The sequence below is a fragment of the Penicillium nucicola genome, assembly GCF_028828085.1.
Source record: "Penicillium nucicola strain IBT 29836 chromosome Unknown utg000003l, whole genome shotgun sequence".
NCBI classification, from domain to species: domain Eukaryota; kingdom Fungi; phylum Ascomycota; class Eurotiomycetes; order Eurotiales; family Aspergillaceae; genus Penicillium; species Penicillium nucicola.
Genome location: NW_026643127.1, coordinates 997,575 through 1,024,473, shown reverse-complemented (window position 1 = coordinate 1,024,473; position 26,899 = coordinate 997,575). Strand labels below are relative to the sequence as shown.

At 50.6% G+C, this 26,899-nt stretch overlaps 14 protein-coding genes across 14 annotated transcripts; 6 read left to right on the top strand and 8 right to left on the bottom strand.

The window, feature by feature from the left end:
- Positions 1-631: 631 nt before the first annotated feature.
- Positions 632-3,051, bottom strand: hrdA (E3 ubiquitin-protein ligase HRD1; the record flags this gene model as incomplete). Its single annotated transcript, XM_057126389.1, has 4 exons — positions 632-2,243; positions 2,297-2,811; positions 2,870-2,974; positions 3,028-3,051. 4 exons carry the CDS (start codon positions 3,049-3,051, stop codon positions 632-634), a joined length of 2,256 nt encoding a protein of 751 aa, XP_056985279.1.
- A 684-nt stretch (positions 3,052-3,735) lies between these two features.
- On the top strand, positions 3,736-5,452 carry N7511_003963 (putative MFS transporter; the record flags this gene model as incomplete). The annotated part of the gene is made up of 2 exons (XM_057126388.1): positions 3,736-3,987; positions 4,040-5,452. The coding sequence occupies 2 exons, from the start codon at positions 3,736-3,738 to the stop codon at positions 5,450-5,452; spliced, it is 1,665 nt and encodes a 554-aa protein (XP_056985278.1).
- Positions 5,453-6,342: 890 nt separating this feature from the next.
- On the top strand, positions 6,343-7,203 carry N7511_003962 (putative GPI anchored glycoprotein; the record flags this gene model as incomplete). The annotated part of the gene is made up of 3 exons (XM_057126387.1): positions 6,343-6,462; positions 6,529-6,665; positions 6,729-7,203. The coding sequence occupies 3 exons, from the start codon at positions 6,343-6,345 to the stop codon at positions 7,201-7,203; spliced, it is 732 nt and encodes a 243-aa protein (XP_056985277.1).
- Positions 7,204-8,459: 1,256 nt separating this feature from the next.
- On the bottom strand, positions 8,460-10,184 carry N7511_003961 (cytochrome P450; the record flags this gene model as incomplete). The annotated part of the gene is made up of 4 exons (XM_057126386.1): positions 8,460-8,661; positions 8,745-8,914; positions 8,968-9,244; positions 9,325-10,184. Coding segments are annotated over 4 exons (1,509 nt in total), but the record flags the coding sequence as incomplete, so codon positions are not given.
- Positions 10,185-10,755: 571 nt separating this feature from the next.
- Positions 10,756-11,802, bottom strand: N7511_003960 (class I SAM-dependent methyltransferase; the record flags this gene model as incomplete). The annotated part of the gene is made up of 2 exons (XM_057126385.1): positions 10,756-10,992; positions 11,047-11,802. The coding sequence occupies 2 exons, from the start codon at positions 11,800-11,802 to the stop codon at positions 10,756-10,758; spliced, it is 993 nt and encodes a 330-aa protein (XP_056985275.1).
- A 95-nt stretch (positions 11,803-11,897) lies between these two features.
- N7511_003959 (uncharacterized protein) lies at positions 11,898-12,445 on the top strand (the record flags this gene model as incomplete). The annotated part of the gene is made up of 2 exons (XM_057126384.1): positions 11,898-11,919; positions 12,066-12,445. The coding sequence occupies 2 exons, from the start codon at positions 11,898-11,900 to the stop codon at positions 12,443-12,445; spliced, it is 402 nt and encodes a 133-aa protein (XP_056985274.1).
- Positions 12,446-13,099: 654 nt separating this feature from the next.
- N7511_003958 (COP9 signalosome complex subunit 1) lies at positions 13,100-14,745 on the bottom strand (the record flags this gene model as incomplete). The annotated part of the gene is made up of 4 exons (XM_057126383.1): positions 13,100-14,110; positions 14,161-14,441; positions 14,491-14,535; positions 14,616-14,745. 4 exons carry the CDS (start codon positions 14,743-14,745, stop codon positions 13,100-13,102), a joined length of 1,467 nt encoding a protein of 488 aa, XP_056985273.1.
- A 658-nt stretch (positions 14,746-15,403) lies between these two features.
- Positions 15,404-16,582, top strand: N7511_003957 (uncharacterized protein; the record flags this gene model as incomplete). The annotated part of the gene is made up of 5 exons (XM_057126382.1): positions 15,404-15,497; positions 15,549-15,977; positions 16,039-16,136; positions 16,210-16,281; positions 16,337-16,582. The coding sequence occupies 5 exons, from the start codon at positions 15,404-15,406 to the stop codon at positions 16,580-16,582; spliced, it is 939 nt and encodes a 312-aa protein (XP_056985272.1).
- A 308-nt stretch (positions 16,583-16,890) lies between these two features.
- On the bottom strand, positions 16,891-17,585 carry N7511_003956 (uncharacterized protein; the record flags this gene model as incomplete). The annotated part of the gene is made up of 3 exons (XM_057126381.1): positions 16,891-17,268; positions 17,327-17,421; positions 17,483-17,585. 3 exons carry the CDS (start codon positions 17,583-17,585, stop codon positions 16,891-16,893), a joined length of 576 nt encoding a protein of 191 aa, XP_056985271.1.
- Positions 17,586-18,946: 1,361 nt separating this feature from the next.
- On the top strand, positions 18,947-20,011 carry N7511_003955 (PX domain-containing protein YPT35; the record flags this gene model as incomplete). Its single annotated transcript, XM_057126380.1, has 4 exons — positions 18,947-19,413; positions 19,630-19,724; positions 19,816-19,873; positions 19,939-20,011. The coding sequence occupies 4 exons, from the start codon at positions 18,947-18,949 to the stop codon at positions 20,009-20,011; spliced, it is 693 nt and encodes a 230-aa protein (XP_056985270.1).
- Positions 20,012-20,493: 482 nt separating this feature from the next.
- Positions 20,494-22,158, bottom strand: N7511_003954 (uncharacterized protein; the record flags this gene model as incomplete). The annotated part of the gene is made up of 1 exon (XM_057126379.1): positions 20,494-22,158. One exon carries the CDS (start codon positions 22,156-22,158, stop codon positions 20,494-20,496), a length of 1,665 nt encoding a protein of 554 aa, XP_056985269.1.
- Positions 22,159-23,065: 907 nt separating this feature from the next.
- On the bottom strand, positions 23,066-24,578 carry N7511_003953 (uncharacterized protein; the record flags this gene model as incomplete). Its single annotated transcript, XM_057126378.1, has 2 exons — positions 23,066-23,926; positions 23,985-24,578. 2 exons carry the CDS (start codon positions 24,576-24,578, stop codon positions 23,066-23,068), a joined length of 1,455 nt encoding a protein of 484 aa, XP_056985268.1.
- A 222-nt stretch (positions 24,579-24,800) lies between these two features.
- On the top strand, positions 24,801-25,391 carry N7511_003952 (GNAT family N-acetyltransferase; the record flags this gene model as incomplete). Its single annotated transcript, XM_057126377.1, has 1 exon — positions 24,801-25,391. One exon carries the CDS (start codon positions 24,801-24,803, stop codon positions 25,389-25,391), a length of 591 nt encoding a protein of 196 aa, XP_056985267.1.
- A 347-nt stretch (positions 25,392-25,738) lies between these two features.
- N7511_003951 (uncharacterized protein) lies at positions 25,739-26,842 on the bottom strand (the record flags this gene model as incomplete). Its single annotated transcript, XM_057126376.1, has 1 exon — positions 25,739-26,842. One exon carries the CDS (start codon positions 26,840-26,842, stop codon positions 25,739-25,741), a length of 1,104 nt encoding a protein of 367 aa, XP_056985266.1.
- Positions 26,843-26,899: the final 57 nt, after the last annotated feature.

Sequence of the window (26,899 nt, the reverse complement as noted above, 5' to 3'; positions counted from 1 at the left end):
CATAGCACAAATATCACCATTTCCTCATGGCCCTCCGGAGTATTCGGAAGGGGGTTTCAAGGGCGGGAAAGGGTCTCAGGAGAAGAACTCCATGACCGTAAGAGACACATCACTCTATCTTGATCATTGGGTCCTGAAACACGGGATGTGGAGTTAGTGCCTGCGCAGCGCAATGACGAAACAAGCCTTCGGGGGGCGGTTTTAGGGTACGATCCTAAGCAGCTAAGCACGAGAACATTGCGTCTAGGCCAATTGAATGGTATTTCAAGCACTCAAGACCTCCAAGCTCCTTTATCTATGTTTCTATCGTTCTACATAGCGTCACTTGCCTATGCGCCATAGTTATGCCCAGTCAAGTCATGATGCATAGACGGCCCCTATCCGTGCACAGCCACGCGGCACCGGACCCCCGAGACAGGCACTAGAGAGACCCTTCATGTGCAATTGCTACTTTTCCATTGAATTACATGTACACATTTGTAGACATCCATAGAATTCAACCGTATAAAAATCGTGAAAAGGAATCTGGGTATGATCTTTTGCTCGCGAGAAACGCCATGCAACGCTGGGGATTGGGGGGAAATCAGAAAGGGCTGAGCAGGCCGGAAAGAAAAATACAAGATGTGCAAGATCAAGATGCGTCTTCATCGGTCTCTTCGACCGATACTGCGCGAGCTTTGCCCTTAGACTCCGAATGATCGGAGTCAGGAGCATCGCGCGCAGTGGCAGTTGCACCATTGCTACCCCAGGTAGTCGGGATGGAGGCTGAGCCAACTTTGGGAGATTCGGTGGACTCTGTGGGCGCAACATCTGTCCATTCTTGAGAGGGAGAGTCCGCCCGGGGCTCAGTAGAAGAAACAGTGGGTGTGGGCTGCAGGCTGGCATTTCCGTTGGCAGTCGAGAGTGCTTCCGTAGCGGCGCCCGATACTTCCACTCCTCCATCAAGCGGAGATTGAGTGAAAGTATGGGAGCTAGCCTCCTGGGGAACCGTAGCACTAGACGGGGCTGTAGGCGAGGCAGTTTCCGTGGTACTCAGAGGCTGAACTTGTACTGCCTGTGGTACACCGACGCTAGGCTGCATAGATTGCAGGGGCAACAGAGTCCAGCCAGGAGGAAGTGTAAATCCTTCTGGCAGACGAGGGTCTCCAGAACGTAAAGAATTTTCGGGGCTTGTATCAAAGCGGTGGCTGGAGTAGCCAGGAGGAAACTGAACATGATTCAGAGGACCCGGCTGAGCAAGAGGAGTTCCGTTCATGCGCAATTGCTCTAATTCCACCTGGAGCTGACGCACGCGGTTCAACTGCTCTGTGGCAACACGGAGAGAGTTGATTTCAGCGGTAATCCGCTGCTCAATCTGCAGTAGCTGAACATTGAGATCAACAGCGGAGGTTGCGTGTACCCCTGGGGCCTGTGGGGCAGGCGCGGGGGTGGGGGGTTGGGGACGGCGGCCGAAGCCAAATCCAAGCCCAATCTGTCGGCCCGGAGCATTAGGGACGGGGTGTGCAGCGGGTTGCCCGGCTGGATTGCCTTGGTGAATCTGTTGGTGAAGGTTGTGGAAGATGTCTCCGCGCACAGCCCCAAAGCCAATTCGGAAGGGCCCAAATTGATAGACTCGCGCACGAGGCTGTCCATTGACACCTGGTGGACCAGGTTGATCATTTCGTGGAGCTGCAGCATTATTTGCAGCAGCTCCTTGGGTTCGAGTGGGCACGAGAACAGGACGCCGGCAAGTCGGGCAGTTTTGTTGCCTCTCAAGCCAGCTCCTGAGGCACGCAAAGTGCAAGATGTGCCCACACGGGAGCTTCTTGGGACGAAGACGGTCGGGAACACGACGCGGTGCAGGTGCTGGTTGCCCAGGCTCCACGCCGGCACCTGCTGCTGGCTGAACTGGGTGCATTTCCTCGCGACAGATGATACACACATCCTCCCGGGAAACCTCTTCTGCCGGTGCATCTGGATATCGCTCATTCATATCTCTCGTCGCATTTCGGTAGCGCATGAAGTCCATGATGCGGCGAGCGAATGAGCGGATGGTGACCACAACATCCCGCAGGATATGAATAGGCAGGCCGTAGAAAGTGAGGAGAATCCCGAAGAAGGACAGATAGATCACGAGTTTCAATAAGTCGGTCAAAAGATCCAGGTAAAACACCCAGCGGCCCTTTTCTTCCCATCCGGGCACGTCAATGTCCATCTCATCCACATCGTTCTCATCGGGCAAGTCCGTAGGAGGGAGGCAGCCCCTGCACGTGCGTGTTCTTGGATAGCTTGTACACGGGCTGCTCGAATCTCAGACCGACGTTCAGATATCTTGGCTTTGACTTGCTGGCGAGTTATAGATATTTCAGTCAATGCGATGGCATATCGGAGGAGGGTCGAAGTCGAGAGGATAGTCAAAATTGCGAACTCAAATCCGAACATGACCATCATGTCTGGTCGCGCCTGAGAGATGACGGTATGTACGCAATATCGCAACATTAAAGAGTCAAATGTCACGGTCAGCACCAGCGATAGGGCCAGGCGAATATGGAACAAGCGCGGATTAGCCGGAGGTTGTTGTTCCAGATATTCGACACGACCTTCACCGATCCAGCCCCAAACCTTCCCAACCAGTAGCGAAATGAACATGACCAAGAACCAGCCTCCAAGTTCACCCCGGAAGATGGTCATAGCCAGACATGTCTCCGTAACAGCGAACCACGCCCGTTCGTAGAGTTGTTCGGTTTCGATCGCTCGCAGGGGGCCGTACAGGAGTCGCTGAAGCCAGAAAAGTACAAAGCCCGTGATAAGAAGGCATAAATTCGTGAGAATCTAGAAACAAGTCAGTTAGCGGACGACGCCCGTGCGACAACCAAAGTGGCCAACTCACCATAAGATTCGCGCTACTTTGCGAAAGGTAGATGCATGCTGAATAGAAATTGGCCCTCTGATGAAGAGCTTTGAGAAATACACCGGTGGCCAGGACCACCGAGGCCTGCAAACGGGGTTAACGGTCTCCCCTCTCGATTGAGCAGCGGTATTACTTACCCCAGCATACGCGGCCAGTCTCATAGCTGTCGACTGATATGGTGCCGAAGGTCATGGACCAGGGAGAAGTGAGGAACTAGCGTCTCAAGAAAGCATTTGGCGGAAAGAAGAAGAAGGGAATGGCGTATACTTGTGAAGTGTAGCTTGATCTGGACAGCTTTCCAGAGCGCCTCTCCGCATCTTACGTCAGCTGCACGTGCCGTCAATCTATATGGCCCCGAGGGAAACTTGAGACTTCGCAGGATAGTAAGGATTGTTTGAAATGAATTGGGTCCAGCCAAGCGCCTTGAAAGATAAAACATGTCACTTTGGCTGATTTGAATAGACTTGTTTCGTCGAGAGGACTCGATTGCTATGACCTCATTGTAGCTTCAAGTTCGGTCGAATGTCGGACTAAACAAATAACCGATAGTATACGTCTATTTGTTGAGATATTGCCCCAATGACCAATCAACTGATATGTAACCATATTCTCACTTGTGAAGATCTCACCAGCCTGAAATAAACCAAGATCTATGAAGAACCCGTGACATCAATGTTTATCTGATCAACGTCATGTGACCCCACCCCAGATGACCAAATGTGTAACCTGCCCCCGTCCTTCTCAGACGTGCAGCTGAAGACATCCACTTCACTCGACATCAGGGTAATTGTTCCTCTGATAACACCCATACTTATTGTCTTATTGGAAATGAATCTTCGTCGGTGATGGCTTCGTCACCGGCATTGTTTACTGCCTCGCGCAGCCAAACGCTAACCTATCTATTGGCGGTGTGCCCCTTCTCCATCGCCTTTTTAGTGTTCATCAATTCGTCCATCTCCTTCGTGGTGACGGATTTGATTGGACTCCACGATGGAGAGGGCGATGCTGTGGGAACTCTGGGCTTCGCAGATGAGCTCCTCGCTCTAGCAGCTTGCCCACTTTGGGGTGTTCTCTCAGACCGCATTGGAGTTCGGCATGTATGTTATCTACTGTCGTTGACTGGCGTGACCATATTAACCTTCAATGCAGGTATGTACTGCGGGCTATGCCATCGTAGCCCTTGCTCTAGTTCTCTTTGTGCAGGCCACAAATATCTACCCTCAGCTTCTACTGGGGAGGTTGCTTTTCAGCGTTGGTGGCTCCGCTGTCTCGACTATGGTCACAGCGGTCTTGCCAACTGTCACTGGTAAACCTCTCAGCGCTCAGGCATACCGTGTATCTGTGTCCTCGGAGCTGACCATCACACCGGAGCGTGCCCGGAATGGTTACAATCCGAGGGATACCGGTAGTTCCGGTGCATCACCGTCCGCTCGACTTTCAGGCTTTGTTGGGATGTGTGCTGGCTGTGGCGCTCTGGTGGCACTGGCCGTTTTTCTTCCGCTCCCAGCACGATTTGAGAAGGGAGGGTTGACACCTGCTCAGGCGATCCAACGCAGCTATTACCTGGTTGCTGTTATTTCCTTGGTTATTAGTCTTGCGTGCTTTCTCGGACTGCGCGATCTCCCAGGCGACGAGGGCAAAGGCTGGAGTGCACTCTGGAAATCAGATTCAGGTTGTGATGAAGATGACGAGGACTCCGATATTCCAAGGCTGCCATACTGGAAGCAACTAACAACCGCCCTCTTTCTGGGCTTTCAAAATCGTGAAATTGGCCTAGGCTATATCGGAGGCTTTGTAGCCCGAGCCTCTTCTGTGGGAATCTCGCTCTTTATCCCACTGGCTGTCAATCACTATTATCGGGCATCGGGCCTTTGTGACGATGGACAACCCGTCCATGGAACTGGATTGGGTGATATCAAGAAATCCTGCCCGCGCGCGTATATCGTTGCCTCCATCCTAACCGGTGTATCCCAATTGGTTGCTTTGATTTCGGCCCCAGCATTCGGGTATCTGACGGACAAATCGCGTCGGTACAACTTCCCACTCCTCTTTGCCGCCTTTGTGGGAATCATTGGGTACTTGGTATTTGCCAAGCTTCCAAGCCCTCTGTTCAAAGGACCGGATGGTAGTTCAGGGGTATTTGTTGTGATGGCCTTAATGGGGGTCAGCCAGATTGGAGCCATCGTTTGCAGTTTGGCAGTTCTCAGCAACGGTATCCTGCGCGTCAGTCACGATGACGAAACCTTGAGAAAAATATGTGATCAGCAACGCGCCGCGGCGCGCCATGACGCCGAGCCTGGTGAGGGTCAGCCTCTTCTGGGCGGAACCGTCAACCACCGACTAGAGCGTCTGTCGCACTTGAAAGGATCCATCGCTGGCGTGTACTCGCTGTATGGCGGGGCTGGAATCCTCCTGCTCACCAAAGTGGGTGGACTCTTATTTGACGTGTTGTCATCAGGCACACCATTCTATATTATGGCCGGCTTCAATGGCGTGCTGCTTTCCACGGGTCTTATCTGTGGAGGACTTAATCACTTTGGGGCGCTTAAAAGGAGTCAATGATTTTGCCTAGAAAGATTGTGTTCAAGGGTAAAGGCGTCCGCTGAGAATACAATTTCAGCACCGCGGCTGAACGACTTTCCAGTGCATTACACGAGGTTCGGCAAAAGTGGGTTGCAATTTAATTTGAGCAAACTGGTTCATGACCTAAATTAATTTGCGGTAGATAGCGTCGCGAGTTTGCGACGCCCCAGTTTAATCTGAATCGTGGACTAAACACGCTAGTGAGGTCGTGTGGCTGATTAGGGAAATTAACAGTCATACGAAGTAGATATCAATGATCTTTGCAAATATTGAACCGAGAACTCCGTGTTCAACTGGATCTCCACCGTAGATGCCGAGCTCCAGATCACTGTGGACAACCGTCTGAAATTTCAATTGTTGATCTCATCTCGCTAGTCTCCGGCCTAATGAGGAGCATCAAACAACCTTCCCTTTTAGGCGCTCGACCCAGGGGTCTGTTCGGGCCCTAGTCCCAGACAGGCTTAGCCCCGTCCTTAACCTAGAACTAAACGTCGAAGTTTCCCCGTAAACAACCGCCTCGAGAGCATTTGGGGCCAAGCGCCCCCCCTTTTTGGTCGCTTGACTCCGAACCCCTGGGGCCTGTTCCTGGCACGTTGGAGCCCGCTTGGACTGTGCAGTCGCAGTCTTGGCGTTATTGGGCCACCACCCGCCAAGTCAATATCACCCCCCGGTTTCCCACTTCTCTTCTTTCTATCTTCAGGCTTTCCTAGTCCGTCTTTCACTCTTTCAATTCGTCTTCAGTCTCTCGTTAAACTCCAGTCGCTCGTTTTGAACAGTCGTTCTCTACCATATACTCAACTTTACCGCGAAATTTCAGCCTATCACACCCATTTTCAATACATAGATATCGCCTGAACACCATTGCCAAAATGCGTTTCCACTCTATCGCTCTACTGACCGGCGCTACCACCGTTGCTGCTGGTAACACCGCAGACCTTCTCCTGCCCGGCTTCCAGGGCATGAACCTCCAAGCCGGTATCATCGGCAGCGTATGTACCCCCCGTCAAGAGCGTGCATCATGCGCGACTGATGAACCAATGACTAATAATATATAGGAGGGAGATGCGACTACCTACCGTATCAACTGCCCCCAGACTGTGGCCGCCACTGCTTGTGGTATCCCCGGCGAGGGCATGACTGCGATTGCCGCCCCAACTTCCATGCAGCTCCGCAACATCAACATGCAGGGAACGTAAGTGCACGCGACACCACGCGCATCGCGCATCGCATCGCATCCGATACTAATATCGAACAGCACTGGAACTCTGTCCTGCAATGTTGAAGGCACCACTTACGCCTCTTGCCAGGCTTCCGCCGGGACTGTCACTCCCTCCGGCACTCTCGGCTCAGCCGATCTCAACTGGATGCCCGTGACCGTCACCGGTCCCTGCTCTACCAGCACCCCGACTCCCACGTCGACTCCCACCCCAACCCCAACCCCATCCAGCACCACCGAGATCGTGACTCCCACCCAAACCCCCACCTCCACCTCCACCGTGACCCCAACCATGACCCCGAGCATGACCCCCAAGAAGTCCTCCTCGGCGCTCATCTCCACCCCCCTCGCCACTTCCACTCCCCTGGTTGCGGCCCCCACCACCGACGCCGTCATCTCCGCAACTGGCTCGCCCTCCGCTTCCCCATCGGCCTTCAACGCCGCCGGCCAGCTCGGCGGAAACCTCTGGACCGTCGGCGGTGCCGCCCTGGCCCTGGCCTGCGCTTTCATTTAAAGCAAAGCATACATCTGACCCGATGCATGCCACGCCAGCAGTCGCGCCGGCCAAGTGAAGTACGATACGAGCCTCGCGCTCGACTTTTAATTATTCCGGGGTTTCTGTTTCTTCCGTTGCTTCGTTCGGATGTAATCATGTATCCCACATATATGTGTCCATCTACTATTCCTTAATGTTTGATACCTTTCTCCACGACAGACTACGATCTAGCGTCTTTTTTTCATACGTGTATCTTCATCATCTGAATATACCATTTTCTACCCCCTTCAGTGCCAATCTCCGTCCATCACTTGAGTAGGTCGCGCTTACAGTACTGTACGTGTGCTGTGCAGCAATCTGCAATAACTCAACTCAACGCTAGCTGATCCCGCCAAAAAATGTACTGTAACTCCGCGTCGATCTGTAGATCATTCTGCGGTCAAAGCTGTCAATGATAACACTATTGATCGCGTAGCATGCGGCGCAGAGCGCGTCGCTGCAAGGGCGTCCTGTCGGATTAGGGCTAGCCGGTACTGTATAGACGCCTTGACCATGTCTTGGCATAGGATCGAAAGTATAACGTTAACAGTGGATATATCACATATGAAACAAAGAAATCCGTTTCTTTGTTTGATATGTGCAGCAGATCCCCTCTCATAACTTAATTTAATAGCTCATACTTATCTCCTGCTATATTGGGATCGATCGAGACGGAATGGTGTAGCGATCGGCCAAATTTATTGACGTTAAGGTATTATCAAAGTTTTCCTGAGCATTAAGCCTCCGAAACAGTAGATATCGAGTAAGATTGGAATCCGAGAAATTAAATAAACAAGAGTAAAGTAGGAAAGAGATAACAGCTCATTGAAATATCCATCTTTCTTTGATCTCTGTCGGGATCAGGCGAGGAGAGTCCAGAGGGGCTGTACTAGTTAGGCTGAAACAGAGGCAGAGGCAGAGGCAGAGTTAGGAAACCTAGACAGTCGAAGTACAATAGACTCGACAACAGGAGCAAGAGCAACGCTAACGGAACGAGCCTAGTGCACACAACAAGCGTGAAGACCTTCATGGTCAGCATTAGTCATAGCGAAGAGAGCAGGACAAGAGCGACAAAAAACCCCATTAAAATGAGAACGAATAATATCTTCTCGAAACCAAACGCAAAAAAGCAAAATCATGGATCTCGTGGGGAAAATATAAGACATCTAACGCCGGCCTGCACCGTGCAAGTCGATAGCAGAGTATGCTCTCTGGAGTTGACTCAAATCAACCTCTCACTTGGAGGACATGGTCAAAGGCTCCTGGAGTGGAAGCTCAGCATCGGGAAATCGATCTGTCAGCTTAACCATCAGAGGAGGTTTCTCCCAAATGAAGTAAACTTTCTGATCAAGCCAATTGATAGATTCTGGGGAGAGGGTGATATCGAAGTTGAACAGTAGTTTGCATAGGATTAACCGAATTTCGAAGTAAGCAAGGCTAAATGGTAGAATATGGTGTTCAGTATATCCATATCCCGTTTCGTGAAGTACGAGTTTCTATCAATTGATTTAAAGACTCACGCTTTGCCAAGGCATCCCCGAGGACCGAGACTAAAAGGCTGCAAGACGTCCTTTTGGTCATTTTCAAAAACCGGGTTTGTTCCCAGCCAGCGCTCTGGCATGAAGCGGTCTGGGAAGGCGAAGTTCGATTCCGAGTGGTACGAGGCATAGTGGTGGCATGATACTATTGTCTGGTCTATGTCAGTGGCTGGTATCATGTATTGAGAGTGTTCAAGAATCGTACTCCCGCTGCCACGAATTGGCCGTTGACAAGTGCTCCGTTCTGCGGCGCAACTCTGGCGAGGCTGGTCACGAACGGTGGAAACATGCGCAGGGACTCCTCGATTACAGCTTCGAGATAAGTCAAACCGCTCTGGCTGCGGAAATTTATGTCGCTTTCTTTCTCAAAGGCAGTCCGGATTTCAGAAACCAGCCCCCTCATGACTTCTGCGTGTGTACACAGGAAAAACATACAGCCAGACAAAAGAGTTGCAGAGGTCTCGCTACCTGCTATTATAAGACTGTTTGAATTAATATGTTATTTTCCCACTCATATGCATAAACGAGTAAAAGGTACTTTGAGATCTAGAGTGTCACTTACATAAAACCATTGGAATGAATCTCGGCTCTTGTCATTGTCCTCTTGCTTTCAAAATGCTGACCCGTCTCATCACCAAGCCCATTCTGAAGAATGGCCGATATAAAATCCGGACGGCCCATCCTTTTTTCCAACCGGCGATCAACCTTCTGTGCAGTCAGATCAAAGTGTTCCTGACTCTTCTGCTTGAATTCAGCAGGAATCAAGAGGTCCAAGATTCTCTTGATTGATGGAAACTGGTTGAAAACAGTATAAAACGCCAGCAGTTTCAGGGAGCCGAAAATCAACTCGATCCAAGGGTGGAGCTGGCTATTATTGAGACAGTCAAAGGACTCCCCGAACATCAGATCCCCAGTAATGTCGAAAGTGGTAAAGTTCATCCAAGATTTGAGGTCAACTAGGGAATCCTCATGCTTGACACCCAACCGCAATTTATTAATCAGCGTATCGACATAGCCTCTAATCAATCCTTCCTGGTCCCTCAACGCTTTATCAGAAAAGGCATGGGCCAACAACCGTTTCTGTCGTGTGTAGTCGGCATCGTCAACCGCACATAGCAAATGATCAACACCATTGACAGGCGGCAGGTAGTGGTTGCGGTCTTTCTGAAAGCAGCCGCCAGGTCTATATCCATATATATCACGGAAGGACTGGGCAGTGTTGAAAGCAAGCTCGCCTGGAGAAATCCGAATAGCTGGGCCGTACCGGGCATGGAGAGCCGTGATGTCTAGATGGTTATGACCACGTAGAACGGAGATGCCCATGGGGATTCGTGAAATGGCCCATAGCTTTGGGCCGGGGAAATGACGCAGAGGAGAAATCCAAAAAGCGTAAACGATGCTGTACGAGACCCAGAACAAGAGCTGTGATATTGCAGATCATCAGCGCGACACAAGGAAAGTTCATACTAGTTATCCGAGAGCTCAGATACTCAGAATGAGGACAGAGGAGCTGCTGTATGTCGGATGGAATCCAGAAAAGGCAACGCAAGATATGTAGGGACCTGCAGCCCCCGATAACCGAGGGTGTACAGGAAATGCAAGACTGCAGCTTACCAGGAATCCTGCAGATAGGCCCCAAATGCGAGGTTCCAGCGCTATCCATGACATAGTGAGATATGGGGCGAGGGAGAACCACGGTGTAGAGGCCATGTACGCCCCGGACACCATGTTATTACGAGAATCGGGGACGCCGATGAGGGAAAAACAGAAGACAGGAGTCTCTGAGAGAAGTGATTTGCTGTCCAACTAAGAAAAAGATTCCAAAGATGCACCAACTGCAGGGGTGAGGTTGGAGAGAGAGAGAGAAGAGGAAGAGCGGGGGCGGAAAGTGGCAGAGCAGTGACACAACGTCTGCTATTAACCACCATTTGATCTTCGATCTCTCATACCCCGAGAGAGCATTCGGGAACTCCAGACCAGTTCAGATCTGACCCTAGGAATTTGGCTTCCGACCGTAAACGATATGCAAGTAGCAATACGAGTGGACGGCGGGATTCTTGATATCACTACGCACGCCTGCCAGGAACACTTGAGTAGCCTCGTTGGACCAACCAAGAACCCGAGTGAACAGAGCCAGTGAGTAGGCTTCGACTGCCATGAGAAGAGAGCACATGTTATAACGGCCGATCTCCTTTTGCACAGGATCATCAGCCCACGGAGTAGAGATGACCTACAACAAGGTTAGCACAGTCACAGATTCCGACGCAGAGAGATGCAGTCGCACCTTGTACATTTCATCCTTGACATCTTCAAAACCAGCCTCAATCAACCTCTGGCGATGTCCCTCGGCCATATTCATCGGACGACCAAATGCCTCACTGGCCGCCTGCAAATGCCGGAGAAACTCGCACAAAGTCGGCGCCAGACGCATTGAATCATCGTCCGCTCTCAGCGTTACCTCAAACTCCTGTAGCTCAAGCCAACCCCCAGGCCGAAGATGTTCATGGCTTTGCCGAATCAAACGCGGCCAGTCGGTGATGGCACCCCCGAGATCGCGAGCATGGATGAAGTCAAAGGGCCGTTTGGTACTGTACATCCATGGTGATTCAGCATCATCCACAATGAATTGCAAGTTGGGTGGGATCCACGATGGCTGGATAGGACTCAAATCGGTGCCGATCACCTCGGCGTTGGGGAAAGAGTCTGCAAAGTCGATGGCCCAGATGCCAGTGCCAGTCCCGACGTCCAAAACTCGGTGGATATTATCTCCCAGTGGAGCGAGGAAGAGCTGGCCGTTCAGCACTAGGTTTCGAACATGATGGAGCAGATCTTGTCGATCTTGTTCTTGGTCGTCATTGGGGAGCACATAATGTCCTTCCCGGTAGGAATGATAACGTCGGTTGTTTTCGTATCTATAATTCTGCACATCTGAGAGGAGAGACGCTGTGTAGCTGGAGTTGTCTGAATGCTGGTCAAAGACTGAGGAATCGTCGCTTGAGACCACAGAGATAGTATCATCCGTCTCTCCGGGAACATCCATTGTGGATGGTATAGAGGGAATCAAAGGGATGATCGAAGGGGAAGTTGAAGAAAATGAGTTCTCATCAACAAATGAAGAATCTGGAAGATTAGCCCATGTCAAAGTCCCACCAGGCCGGTCTGTTGGTATCAGTGTTGGTCTTCGCGATTCCTCTTTCTCTTCCTCCTGGACTGGGGCTGACTGCGATGCTAAGTGATATGGGTCTTCATGTTTATCTTCTCTCTCAGACTCTATACCCACTGATTGTACAATTCTTAATGTAGGAGATCGTGCCGGTGCCCTCGAAGACTCTTGCATTGCGGTGTCCGTCTCAAAGGTTCGCTTCAAAGACACGCAAGCCGACGGAGAAGTTGCCAGCGCAGGAATGCTTGGTACCAAAGCTAGTGTCAATGGTGGTACATGCTGCGGTTGCGGTGGAGAATGTCTCATTGTCGTCGTGGCTAAATTCCCAGGGTCGTTATACCCAGAGAGTATAGTTGAGATCGAAGACGATTCCAAGTCCACGCTTCAGTCGATTTTCCGCGCTAAATCATCACAGCAGAGAGAAGAGACAGCCAAGCATGGCATGCCGAGAATCAGTCTTGCGACAGAGGCTAGAGATAACCACAAATACTGTGATATAAATGATATGGATGCGCGGTGAGCTGGATATTATGATACCAAGACAAAGCAGGCCCGAAGCCCCCTCCCCCTTGCCGGGGGTTGAGTATCCAAGGTATTACAGGGATTCAAGGGAAGAGGCGCTGGGGTATATAGCTGCCCTACTGTACTTGGCGGACGTTGTTCATGCTGCAGGAGCCCATTCAGCCCTAACAGTGTTCACCGTCTATCCTAGACCTTTCTTGCCTCATTAATCTCGCATGGACATTCTCTTCTCTGGTCCCCCCTGAGTATATCTATATTGATGGTTTTTTTTAAGAAGAGCAATACCGCCCAGCAAATTATGTTGCACGGCGTCGGATACTACGGGTCGGATTGGATCGGTGGGATTCATATCCTGACGAGGGTCGGACACGGGGGAAACAGGATGTTTCCAGCCAGCCCAGCATCCGGTGATCTTCTGAAATGAGTTCGTAGGAGAGTATATCCGAGTCAGGCTGGACCTTCACTGGTCGATGGTCCGACAAGGAGAAAATATACATTGAGGAACACGGCATATTTTAGAAGGCCTTATTTCTTTTTTCTAAGTCAAGTAAGGTCTGTATTGTGATTGCAGCTGGGCATCAGGGTATTATCTCATTGATCATCATTCATGCGCCCGGATCGCCTCGATTTATTCGCGAGCTCGGTCTCGTCATCAGTCAAGCAAACCACCCCGGCTGAACTTGGCACCCTTCAAGGTCTGCCCGGGCCTTTCCCTCCTTTCTCCGGGTATGCCTCCCACCTCTAGCCCCGAATGAAGGAAAGCCGCACGCAAAATTCGCCAATGGGCCTCTTGGTTGAATTCTTGTAGGCTTTCAAGGGTAGTGCGCTGCACCTCGATCCGAGCGTCGACTTGGTTCGACACGAGCAATCCCTTCTCAAGATCAATACGGGCATCCAGAACACGCTCCTGAATCAGGGTGATCAGCTCCTGCACGAATGGCGATGAAAGACCAGTAGGCCGCGCTTCGCCGCCAATAACTTCAGGTGCAAATATCTTCGCCATCGATTCGAGACTGACACTGCTGAAAGGAACCATGTACTGCTTGATAGACTTTGTGCGAATGCGCTGGTACAATGTTTCGAGATATGGCTGGAGGTGAAGGTCGAGAAGGTAGTCTGAGCGGTAGGCTTCCAGGATGTCAAGACAGGAACGGAACTTGAAGTTGCAGAAAAAAGCGATGGCGCGGCGCATATGAGGTTCAAGTTCGAGGAAGTTGCGGAAAGAAGTATTGTCGAGAACGTTGCGTTGTAGTTCTTCGCGAGTCATGGTTGCAAGAGCCAAGATACCACCATACACGGCAACATCGTTGGGGGTGATAAGTTCGTTGTAATTGTCGCCAAGGTCTGGCTGAATAGTCAAGAAAACATTGGCTGCTTCGAGGAAGGCCTGCTGACGCATTTGTGAGAGTGCATAGGCGGCGGAGATTTTGGATTCGTTTTTAGCCGCGTCTTCTGGCTTCGACTGGGAATTGCGCAAACGCGACACGCTTGACTGCATAGAGACCCAATCTCCACGTTCGGCGGCGACATTGACCATCTTAAATAGCATAGATGTGATATGATTAGGTGCGGTACAATAGTCTCTCATGCGAGCGTAAGCCTTGGTTGCGGCAGGCAAGTCTCCCGTCTGGTGATAGTGATTTCCTAGGTCTTCATTGCCCATCTGTGGTAATCAGCATCACATTCGCACACGAGTTCACTTTCAGTGCTTACCCGGATGCTCTCTTTGATCAAGTTATTTTTATATCCCCTCAGTTCATGTTCAAGTCGCTCAGTCTGCGTCCGTACGTATCGTTGGGTACTTTGAATCCAAGCGTTGTCAAGTGACGCGGAGGGATCAGTTGGCGCAATGTCTGCCAGTGCGCGGACGGCCTTCTCGTAACGTGCAACATCCTTGCTGGATTTGGCCTCGGTGATGGCAGCCTTCAGGGCATCGACGGACAGCACAGTGGAGCACGTGCCTATGAGGTAGAGACGGTCGTAACGGGTGCGCCCTAGTCAAATGTTAGAAATGCCGATTTTGAAGGGAATGAAATTCCTAACCGGAGTAGTTTGAGATGTAAGTTTCTAGATCAAATTTGGGTGCATCTGCGAAATCCAGTTGTCAGCGTCACCTAAACGCCTGAGCAGGGTTGCTTGATGGCACAACCCCGCGGGGTTCCACATACCGTCAACCTTCACAGGTGGCGCGGATTGACCAACGACAGAAGAAGTACGAGATGTAGCATTTGCAGCTGAAGCTGAAGCTAAAGTATCGGCCTGAGACCGACTCGATGCTTCAGAGAATGAGGTGTCCATCTTGCCTCACTGTTCAGACAATGCCGGTGAGTCAAGTTAACACGGGTGGGGATTAATGTGTGTCAAGCTCTGTTTTTAAGAGAACAAAGCAGTCACAAAGAAGAGAGAGCAGTCAAGATTCCGAACGCTAATAACACGAGGTAGAGTATGTCAAGAGCAAATGAGGTGCAAGTCGATCATGGTCGTTTACAGGCAGTAACATACCGCCCACATCACCGCCCGCTGACCGCCTCAGTCCCCTTGAATCCTCCAGACGCATGGTTGAATATCAGAAGAGACTGAGAGATATGTTTTACAGGTTTCTTGGAAAATCCCGTTGAAAGTGTCATGTCATAGTCCAAGTGCAGGTAGATAGTTTGATATCGATGCCTGACGTCTGAGGCAACAATCCCGAGGCTCCTCGGCTTCGGGACATTGAGTAATCAGGAAAATAAGCATCAAATCGACCTACTTATGGGCTTAGAGATTTCAGAATATTTTGATTATAATCCCTGCCTTTGCCGAAGATCGAGTAAACATCTCATTAGCTCAATCTCGGCCCCGAGGCACAGTCGTTTGTGATCTTACATATAACAAGCTTAATCCGGGGTAACACCATCCAACCTCCGTCAACCTTTGTACAGCAGTTCGAGCTATTTATTTCACCCCCACAGTCAAGATGGCATCTTCACAGCAAGTTGCCCTTGTCATGGGTGCATCCCGTGGCATCGGCCGTCAAATTGCCATCGATCTCGCAAAGAGTGGCTACTCGGGTACATATACATCTACTCCATCTCGGCTTCAGAACCACTAACCCAGCCCAGTAATGCTAGCGGCAAAAACAACCTCAGACGCATCAAGTGTGGTCCCATTCCCCCCAGACCCAAACTCATCAAAATCAACAATCAACACCGTAGAACGGGAGATCCATGAAGCAGGCGGCCGCGCTGCCACGGTTGCGGTTGACGTACGCGATGCGGAGCAGATCCAACATGCTATTGAAGAGACAGCGCGTATATTCGGCAAGCTGGACGTCTTGGTTTACAACTCCGGGGCGATCTGGTGGTCGTCTGTGGAGAATACGCCTTTGAAGCGGTTCCGACTTATGCAGCAGGTGAATCCCGAGGGGCTTTATGCGACTGTTCAAGCTGCTTTACCATTCTTTGAGAAGAACGGGTGGAAGGGGAGGATTGTTGTTGTCTCGCCTCCGATTTATTCCAGATTCTTTCGCGGGAAGACGGCTTATGCTATGGGTGAGTTGTTTATTTATCGAGAATTGGTTAAGCGGAATGATTCTGATATAGGGTGATATAGGTAAGGTCGGGATGAGCGTCTTGGTCAAAGGTCTAGCCATGGACTTTGTTCGTCAAGGCCGAAATGAAATGGCGGTGACCAGTATCTGGCCTGCATCGGTAAGTACATGGTTATTGATTCTGGAGTGCTTCAGTATGTGAGGGACATTGCTGACTGCATTCATTTGTCTAGTCTATTGAATCGGCAGCTACAGAGCATAACAAGGCAGCTGATCAATCCCACAAGAAGGATTTGCGAAAGCCTGTATGTGTGCAATTTATTTTATCAATTTGCGACAATTACTGACTTGCTGCAATAGGCCATTTTCTCCGATGCTATATTAGCTATGCTTCGTGCCCCACATAGTGTGGTCAACGGGTTGTTGGACACGGACGAGGATTTCCTCCGCGAAAAGTGCGGTGTACTTGATTTCTCCAAGTACTCTGTGATCCCAGGGTCCACCCCACGGCGGATCATGCCGGCTCAGTTCCCGGCATTGGAAGTTGCAGAGCAGGACGATGAAGGGCAGCGGATGGATAGTACTAGATTGAGAGCTAAGATGTAGATTTGGGGTAATCAATCCAAAGCAAATCTAATTTGATGATAATATACTGGAGAATTGAAAATTTCTTACACTATGCTGCAATCTGGGCTATGAAATTAGTTTTAATAAGGGTCAAATGATTGACCGTGCATATGCAGCTCCACAAAAACTCATAGGAACAAATAAACGCTCAATGCAAATGCAATCAGAAATGCAAATGAAAGCCAAAAAGAAGCTGCACAACGGAAGGAAACGCCATACCCAGTGTCATAAACGAATAATATCCCTGATGAGTAGTATTTGGCCACGTCAAACATATATCTCAGCGCCTACATCAGGGAAGCAAAACCAGCAGTGAAAACACCAACAACAGCAAACAGCCCATAGACATGGCTCATTTCAACAGAAACCATACGTGGTGCAGCACCAGTCGACCCATCGACAGCAGTATTGACTGGTGTTTCTGTAGCACTCGCAGTCGCAGCTGCAGTCGACGCAGTCGTAGTAGTCACATTGTAATGCTTAGGGGCCCGAGCTCCACAGGGATTGTCTGATCGACAGGCGTATTGGCAGGAGGAATCGCCATTGCAGTTGGTGACGCATTGATCGTTGTGCTGTGTGCATGTAAAGTAGGGGATTGTCTGGGAGTATTCAGTAGCGTTGGGAGAGGCACCATTACTGCAGATGCACTCATAGTCTAGTGTTGTCTAAAGATTTGTTAGACTGTTACATGTTGGAAGCTCTTGGGTACTTTGGTTCACTCACTGCGTCACAGGTGTTGGTTGTGGGGGAACCGGATGCCCCGGATAATTGTAGGCAGAGGAGAGGACATGAGGAAGTCTGAGAGCTGCACCAGGCCTCTGTACGGTAGATGTTAGCTTTCTATGCTGCGTAGGGAGGTTGGATGAGGTATTGACTTACGTCGAGTAGCATATGGAACTGAATTTGTGTCAATGGTAGAATTAGACTGGCAGCTTGCCAGTGAGGCAGCCGATGCGAGAACGAAGAGAGTCTTGGACAACATGTTGATGGTTGTGATATATGATCTAGAATAAGACTTGACGGAGGAGGCTACTTCAGTTTTGTGTTAGCAATCTAGCTTTGAGGAATTCCCGAAAACCTCTTGTACTGCTTTAAATAGAGATATAGAGGCCCGGCGACAGGTCGGGAATGAAGGGATATGGGGTCTACTAGAACAGAAGGGGACCTGACTTACCGCGTTCAAACTCCTGGACTCCTTCTCGACCAAGTAGGGGAATGTTAGGGGGTCAACGACACGAGCAGACAAGACCAACAAGAGTAGAATGAGAAGGAGAAAAAAAAAGGGTAACTAGTAAGGAGAAATCAGAGTTCATAAAGGGAAAAAAAGCAATGATCACCGGACTATTGCCTCTGTAAAGAGTATCTACTAGCTCGTTTGGCCGGTGGGACGGACTAGTACCCTTTCGGTTCTACCGCATTGGATTGTTCTTTTTGCTGCAGGCCATGATATCTGTATGCGTTTGGTAATGTGAGACAGCTTAGTTCTTGGAGCCTTGGAAATCTTGGAAATCTTGGAACCCTTGGAAGCGAGGCCTGGACACCGAGAGCGACATTCCAGGGAGGCTTGCCTGAGACGTGTCAATCCGGGGATATCGGCAGTTTCGCGAAGGGTGTGTTGCCAGCTCATGGTGCCACCATTCGCTTCCCGACCAGTCTCCACTGTAAGAAGTGTAGTAAAGTCAGACACTCCAGTGCGTTGAAGCGATAAGTGTGTCTCAGTGCTCTGCAGCCGATCACCGACGCTTACCGGGTTAGGATTAGTGTCTTGTTGGTTGGAGACGAGAGTTGAGTCGTTGACAGCTGCAGCAAATACAGACCCTATTCTAAGCCAGTAAAATCCGTTGAAGCCCAAGGTTGTAAAGCCATTGGTCGTGTTCTTTGTGAAGAGTAACTTGCTGTTAGTTGATTTCGAGCATCCCCTTAGATAAGCTAAGCCCCGTGACCCCCGTCCACGGGTGTCTCACTCCAATTGACTTTCACCATCTCCAACTCCAAAGTACGTTGTCTTTGCCTCCGACTCGCCACTGATATCCTGACATCGTGCAGCTCTGTCCCATATCGGATAGCCCCCATCGCTTGTTCCCGATCCTTGCATCACATCACCACGCCCCAAGGCCCAAAATAGACCACGACTTCCCGCCACCATACCTGACACTGTATGCTTTCCACCCCGCATGAGGGTCAAAGTCCCTGCCTAAGCCACATTCTACCCTTTGAGCATCCAAAGCGGAGGTTCTACATCGGCCATGTGACAGAATCAGAACCAGAACCAGCTAACCCAGGCGAAAGCTTCAACAGGACACAACCACAACCACCCCCAACTTCACAACCAACATCTAATGGATGGAGCCAGCTTCTGAGGAGGCCGGACCGGCAGCTGAGCCGCAGCTGCAGCCGCAGCTCTCCTCCCAATCCCGAACACGATCCCGAACATCCTCCCAATCCAAGTCCCCGCCTTCAGATCTCCAACCCTTCCCCGCACCCGGACCAGACACCAGTTCAATCATCTCAATCAAAAGTGGCACAGCACCAAACGCCCACAATGACGGCTACTCAGATCCAAATCCAACTCCACCGAGTGCTGCATCTTCTATCCGTTCCCGCCCCGTTTCAGGCGTAGTACCCCCATATTGGCACCGACATGAGCGCGACGCCTCACACGTCTCGCAATCATCCTTAAGTCGAGTTGCCCCGATAACACTTGAAGACCACACAGCGGACCCAAACTCGGAGACGAGTCGGGGACTCTGGGCGCGTAGCGTTTCCGTCGATGATCACGTCGTCGTGCAGGGCATGACTGGGGTTGGATCGTATGTTGTTTGGAACTGTACAATTTTTACACTTGATGTAAGTAATGACCTGTGGAGGGGATAACCAGCTTGGTTTAAAATTGGAATTGGAGCTGGAGTCTAACGTATGTGTTATTGGACAGGGTGCTCCAATTGTTACTCGCTTAAGGCATGTTCAGCCCCCGCTTCCTCTCCGTACGGCGCAACCCATCTAACTCGCAGACTTGCTTCCTTTAGATACTCCGAGTTCGATGATTTGCGCCAGCGACTGGTCGCTTCATTCCCACATGCTCGAAACGCGTTACCCGCGCTGCCCCCGAAAAGCGTTCTTTGTATGTATATCATGTTGATCCTCTTAGTCGCCTCTTCAATCAGCAAGGACATCAACCGAAATAGTGCAAATAATGCTAATACCGTCAATAGTCAAATTCCGCCCAAAATTCTTGGAATCGCGACGCGTGGGCCTGGAGTATTTCCTCAAGTAAGTTCAAGTTGCAAGCATTAATCACATAACCGACCCAAATCCATATTCTAACCTCGCCTTAGCTGTATCCTTCTCAACCCGGAGTTCTCAGGCTCCCCCATTGTCAAAGACTTCCTCTTTGGCCGTAGTTGTTAATTAATATTTCTGCCCTCGTATTACTGGGTGATGCAGGGTTCCATGGCGTTTATTCTGGACTTGCATTTGCATCAACTGTACACCATGAATCAATTGACAAGTATATTCGCTTCGGATGTTGCGTTACAGAAATGGACTCGATACTGTATTTAACTTCACTGGAATCTCTTTGAACCATTCCAATTCATCTAACCAGTAGCCCAGTAGTTGAATCGTCCAGAATAATGGGGCACCCCAACGCCAATGATAGACAAGCTAATAGGAAGAAGGATGAAAATGAAGCATGGGTTCATGATTAATGGTATCGTCAAAGCCCCAGCAAGGAACAGTGTTGAGCTATTAGAACACGACAGAAAAAGAAGACCCAAGGACAAAACGCTATGAGTATGATACAGTCCCCAAATGTGTGCAGTAAAGCACAGCCAACACCCAGGACAAAATGAGGAGAAAACAACAGAAATAGGAGCCGAAATCCAGACAATTCACGAGCTACTCTCGCGAACCAACAAGAGAGGCTTATCCAAAAACACCGAATTCCCAGCCTGGGGCTGGTCCTGGTCGAGATCCCGATCATGTTCCTTCAGACCCTGCCGATCTCTTCCTCCCTCAACCACAGCAGTCCTCCCACCCCTCGAAGTCCAACCCCTAACATCCGCCCAGAAGATCTTCCGCCAGCTAATATTCGCCATATGCGTCATAGCAAGTAAATGCCTAGGCCCAGGAATACCCGAAGGGAAAAGCAGATAAAGACCCGAGTCCTGCGTAGGATCCGGGCGGAATTTATCATGGTAAGCCTTCTTCCCACCAATCGGCAAGCGATGGAAAGCATGGCCATAGAGATCTCTTGTGAGATGAGCCAACGGGCCAGGAATGCCGCTCACGTCATCCCGCGCCAGGGCATGCAGCGGCTCGAAGCCGAAGCCGAGGTATGAGACACCTGCGCGATTGAGGAGCGCCATGGCCGCGACGAGCAGCAGATCGCTGATTCCCTTTGCGCTGCCTGGCGCGGCGATGCACGGGTCGACGTGGTATCCCCCCGAGCCGAGATGGCGGAGGGCCGCGAAGCCGTTGATGTGGTTGTCGGCGCTGCGCGTGTATACGAATGTCATTAGTGCTGGGAGGGCAAAGGGGTCGTAGACTGTTATGAAGGCCTGGGGGCTTGGGGAGCTGTTTCGCTCTTCGCGCCATGCGTCGTAGATAGCTATCAGGTCGGTTTGGAGCTGGGGGATTGTGCCGTGGACGGCGGGGGCGTAGATGCCGAGGGTGATGTTGCCTTTTTCTTTGTTGAGGAGTTGGCGGTTCTGGGTTGTTATGCGTTTACCGCTTGTTTCGAAGAGGACTTCGTTGGTCTGGGGGTTGAGGACGCGCTCGGTGCCGAATCGGATGGTTGTCCAGCCTTCTCGTCGGGCGTATTCTCTTGTGAAGGTCTCGCTGGCTCCCATGAAGGCTATGCCCCAGTGGTGTCTTTTTCGGTATTCTGCGAACTCGGAGAGGAGTTCTGGGATGTCTGTTGTGGTGCACAATGGGTCTCCGCCGACGACTGCCACATTGTTTTGTACTTTGAAAGAGACCGCTGCTGTGCGAGCTTTGTTCACGAAGAAGCGATAGCTGCGGTCGAGGATGCCCATGTGAGCAACCCGGCCATGGTATGCGGCTAGTCGCTCGATAGCCGTCATTGTGGTGAAGTCGTCGAGACTGAACACATCAGCCTTTTCTGGCTGATGCTGCTTTGAGCGAGGGGTGATAGGTTTGGCATCTGGGAGGTCAGCGGGCCGTTCTAGCGAGTGAACGATTTGCGGTGGTTCGTTACTATCCACGCTCGTTGCCGGGGTCGAAAGAGATCCTGATGCCGTGCGAGTGCTGCGACTAGCTGAGCTGTGACATGATGAGGCAGTCAGGGCGGCATCGAGGTTTTTGCGTAGATGGTCGGCGACAGAGACAAAGGAGATATCAAAAGCATCATCAAGATGTTCCTCATGCCGGGGATTTGCATAGAGCTGATCAACCAGAGCATCGCCAATCTCATCCAGTAACAGAGTCTTCTTAGACTTTGGACCTCCGAGATCCAGAGTAACCTTTCGACCGCGTCGTGAGCGCTTCTTCTTGCCTGAGGGTACCGGTTCACCAGAATGCACCGCAGGGGCCATGGTTGAGTGCAATACAAAGCGTCGTCAAAGGTGAGTCTTCAGTTTGCGAGGAAGCGACGATGACACGTTCCTGCCCTGACGTATCTCAGTTAAGTATGTGTGCTGTCATGGCTGCTCCGGGCTCTGGCCAGAGCCAAAGCTTACATCGTACCCAGGGGAATACAGGTAATGTCTTGGTACGAGGTAAGTTCCGCCATGGATGAACAAGGCCCATACCGCGGTCAACCGTTGTATTTCGGAGGAAAACCGAAGTCTCTGTAAAACGCTGGTGCCTATACAAATTAGCCTCACGAACAAGCCTCGTCAGGGTCCTTGGCGGAAAAAGGGTGATAGCCCGCCTAAGCCCTATGGGGAAAGCTGATCGGCAGGTGCTTACAAACTGACGAATAATTGCCAACCATGACTGCAGAAAACAGGGACGAGATCGGGTGAATAATTTGTTGCCTAATATTCTGACTGCAATCGCGGTCCGCGGACCCCGATTTACCCCCGAGATGCCTCATTTACGGCCCATGGGCTATTCATAGCCAGATAGACTGAGCTATGCTTATTTCTATCCGGCTGCGTATGAGATGCTTGTACGTTGCACTGTGTGGCTGAACTGGGAATCGTCGACACGTCGCGGATATCTCCGCGCCAATACTGTGTCGGTGGAACCTACATGGGAAGCATGGGAGCCTAGAAATAATAAAAATAATTCGTTTGTCAAACCGCTAGGTATGTCACACAGTCAGAGAAATTCCATTGAAACAACAGATTGGTGTATGGTCCCCCAGGCGCAGTACTCAATACTCATGACATCAGAAGCAAAAGAAGAGCGATCACAGAAGGGAAAAAAACACACGTCCTAGGCATGGAGTGTGTGCTATTTTGCGAGATTTGGGGGACTGCCATTTCATACAAAGATTCACTTGGATGGGCCAGGCTCATTGGTGTTAGAAACCCGCTTCTTGAGGCAGGAGGCAGACTGCTTGCGGTCGAGGTATTCGAGGAGCTGAAGGCAGGGCGCAGTGTCGTCGTTGTCGTTGTCGTTGTCGCAATCACTGATTTTGGCCTTTCCATTCTTGTTAGCCTTCTTGCCTTTCTTAGCACGCTTCTTCTCAGCCTTTTCCTCGGCGATTCTTTGAGTAAGAAGACCCCTCATGACCTCGGTAACGTGCTTGTCCTCTGCTTCTTTCTTTTCATCCTCACGACGTTTCTTCATGATGATATCCAAAAGGCCAAGCGGTTTCTTCTTGCGATCGCGGCGCTTCTTGACAACATTGTTCTCATCAGTGATACTCTTCTCATCGGCAATGCGCTGTCTCTCAAGCATGACATGGGTCAGCACAAGCTCTTCCTTCTCCTCGTCACTCATCAACTCCTTGAGCGACATGCGAAGCATTTTCTCATCCATTGAACTCATTCTCTCAACGGAAATGCGGAAGGCAGAATCGAGAGAATCCTGATCCAGCTCATTCTTGGCAGCGTTCTCATCAACAGGAATCTTGTTTCGGACAGGCTTCTGGACGCTTTTCTTCTTTTTCTTCTTGGTCTTTACCTCTTTCTTCTCTTCAGCGACAGCATCGATCTTAGCCTTGACTGAGTCATCGCCTGCATCATCGGTATCCGAAATAGGAGCATTGTTCCAGTCTCTGAGATCGGTAAGAAGCTTCTCCTGTTGGGCGAGCAGATCCTGCGCTAGCCTAAGACATCTATCGGCGACACCCACATCCACCTCAGGAATGGGAGCCGAGGCACGCTCGGTGGGGACACCGCAAATGTAGTCCTAGACAAAGAGATAGTTAGTATTCAATACTCGACAGAGCTCGGGCTGCAGAACTGACCGTGTGGCGAATCCAGTGTTCTCCAAGGTCCGAGTCGGCATTCTCGGGCTGGTAAGGGTGGTAATCGCGCATAACATCGCAAACAAGACAGCCAAAGTAGTTTTCATCGTCTCCAGATGGATCAGAGTTGGAACCAGCATAATTGCCGGGGAAGTGGAAGCCGTGGGGACACAAGAAGGCGGTTCTGCTGTCTGGCATCTCCAGGGGAGGAGACTGAGAAGCCTCTCCATGATCAGGTGACTTTCTTTTGTCGATGGCGGGCTTGCTTTTTTTGTCATTACCGTTGCGTTCGCTGCTGGCTGGGGTCGGGTAAACAATAGGCCTCGTGGATGCACCGAGGGGCGCCGGGGAGTGCACCGACTGGGAGAACTTGACCTTCTTGGCCTTCTTGGCCTTCTTGGCTTTATTGGACTTCTTCCTGTCCTTGCGAGAGCCCGGATCAGGCATGATGATAGTGTCAGCAGTGGGAAGGCAGGAGTTGGATTGGTCGAAGATCAGGTAAGGAAAGAAGGAGGTGACGAAGTACCGAGTCAAGAGGAAGGCTACAAGCGCAAGGAAGGAGATTCCCCCGCCAAACGACACATGGAACAACATCTTGCGATGAATCAAAGGTTAAGAAGTTGTTTTGTGTCTGTTTACTTTTCGACAATTTCTTCTATACAAAGTCTTGGCGGGGTGTCACCCCAAAGAGGTTTAGCGTCTTCCTTAGCGTGGTCCGCAGCCATGCATCAGACAACACCTCAAGCGTCACAGGCACCATTGGGCCTGACAAGCTTTGCTGGTTGCATCAGTGAATTCTAAATCCGCCTAGACACAATGATAAACCCCCGAGAGGCCACTGTTGCAGACATTCCACAGATTCGAGACATCAATCACTACTACATTGTCAACACTTCGCTGACATTCGCAACGACCCCGCCTCCCATTTTTGAATACGAAGATAAACTACGCGACCTGAAAAGGCGAAAGCTGCCATTTCTGGTGCTGGCGTCAGACCAAAGAAAAACACACGATGGGGCGGACTTGGTTCTCGGCTATGCGTACTTGTCACCGTTTCGCGGGCACCTGCTTGCATATGCACCTACAGTGGAACTCTCTATCTTCATGCATCCGGAAGAGAGAGAACATGGACTGGGAACTATCTTGCTGGAAGCGATTATGAACAAGGTCCATGATGGCCTCGTGGAGCACCGGTGCGAGGAGCGGGTTGGCGACATTGACAGTCTGGTTCCGGGAGGATCTATTGGGGTCAGTACCGATGCAAGAGTCCGAAATGTGATCGCTGTTGTGGCTATTGACCCCGATACCTATATGAATGGCGAGGGGCTAAGGGCATGGTATTGCGAGCGTGGGTTCGTTGAGAAAGGACGCTTGGAAAAAGTGGGCGAGAAGAATGGCAAATGGTGAGCGTGAACTGAGGCGAGTTTCAGCTTATTGGGGCTAACTAATCATCTTACAGGATCGACACGGTTTATCTACAGTTCACAGCTCCGCTGAGTATACCTAATGAGTACGAACAAGGTGTCTGCAGATTGCAATCTTGGCATTGACTCGTGATGAGAAATTAGATACATGTCAGCTCACTGCTATGTATCAGAATTTATCATGTTTCCTCCGATATCTCCAATTATTCACCAGATTATGCTCAGGGAGATGTTTTCTCGGAGGAATGACACGAGTTGTGATTTATGAGATCAGAAATATCAGTCAATGCTCAGAGCCAATGAGGCTAGGAGAACAACTTACCCGCATCTCTAGACAGAGCGGCCAGAGCCACGCTCGCGGCTAAGGGCAGCTGCCCTGAAAGCCTCGACAATGTCGCACAGCTGACCATGTGTCATTTTGTGAGCGTGTGCGTCCTGCTCACGGATCTGCGTATTGATGCAGGTCGTGAGCAAAGGGAAGTCGTCGTCAAGCTCCCGGAGCAGAATCTTGGCAGCAACGTAGTTGGGGATACCGAGACCGATGCGGCGACAGTGCTGAACCTGCGCATTCCAGTTCTCGATGTAATCCGAAACGTCGGTGTAGTCATGGCGCTTCATATCCCAAAGCGAGTACACCTCCTTGGTCATGCGATCATCTTGGCTGCGGTCAATCGGAGTGGGCTTGACGGAAAGAGCAACAGCGAGAGCAACGGTCTCATCGGCAAATTGAAGATCTTCAGCAAAATTCTCGAAATGAGGCATAATCTCTGGGCCGATAACGCGGTATGTCCACTTTTTCACGAGTCGAGACCATTTGATCCAATCCTTGTAGTGATGGTGAGACTCATCAGGATGAGGAAGAGTGTTGTCGATGACATCTAGGATCTTCAGCTTGAAGAGAACATTGGTTACGTCGGTGGTCCATGGCTCTTGACCCCGATCTTTGGTCAACTTGCGGACCTTTGGGATCTTGGTCCATACAAAGTAAGGCAAATGATCTGCCTGTGTCGTCTGTTGTGGTAGAATAGCAGGGGCATTAAGGTTAAGGCCTGCAATAACTTCAGCTGCATTTTCGTCAGTAACTTCAATGCCAGAAGCAGAGTGAACGAATGGAGCAAGGTTCACAGGTTGAGCAGGAATGGAAGCAGCAGGATGAACAAATGGAGCACAGTTCACAGACTGAGCAGTGGTGGAAGTATCAGGACGAACAAATGGAGCACGGTTCGCAGGCAGGGCAGGAGGAGAAGCAGCAGGACGAACAAATGGAGCACGATTCACAGGTCGGGCATAGGGGGACGAAGCATCGTTGGGGCTAAGCACCTGACCAGACAAGCCGCCAGACTCAGCCGCGTCAGAAGACCCATCATACTGGATGAAAGGAACTTCATCGTTCGAAAGGAGGAAAGCATAGTTAGAGTGATCCGAAGCAGACATCGTGACGGTGGTAAACCAGATGTTGAAGTGTAGAAGAAATTGGACGGACGATGATGT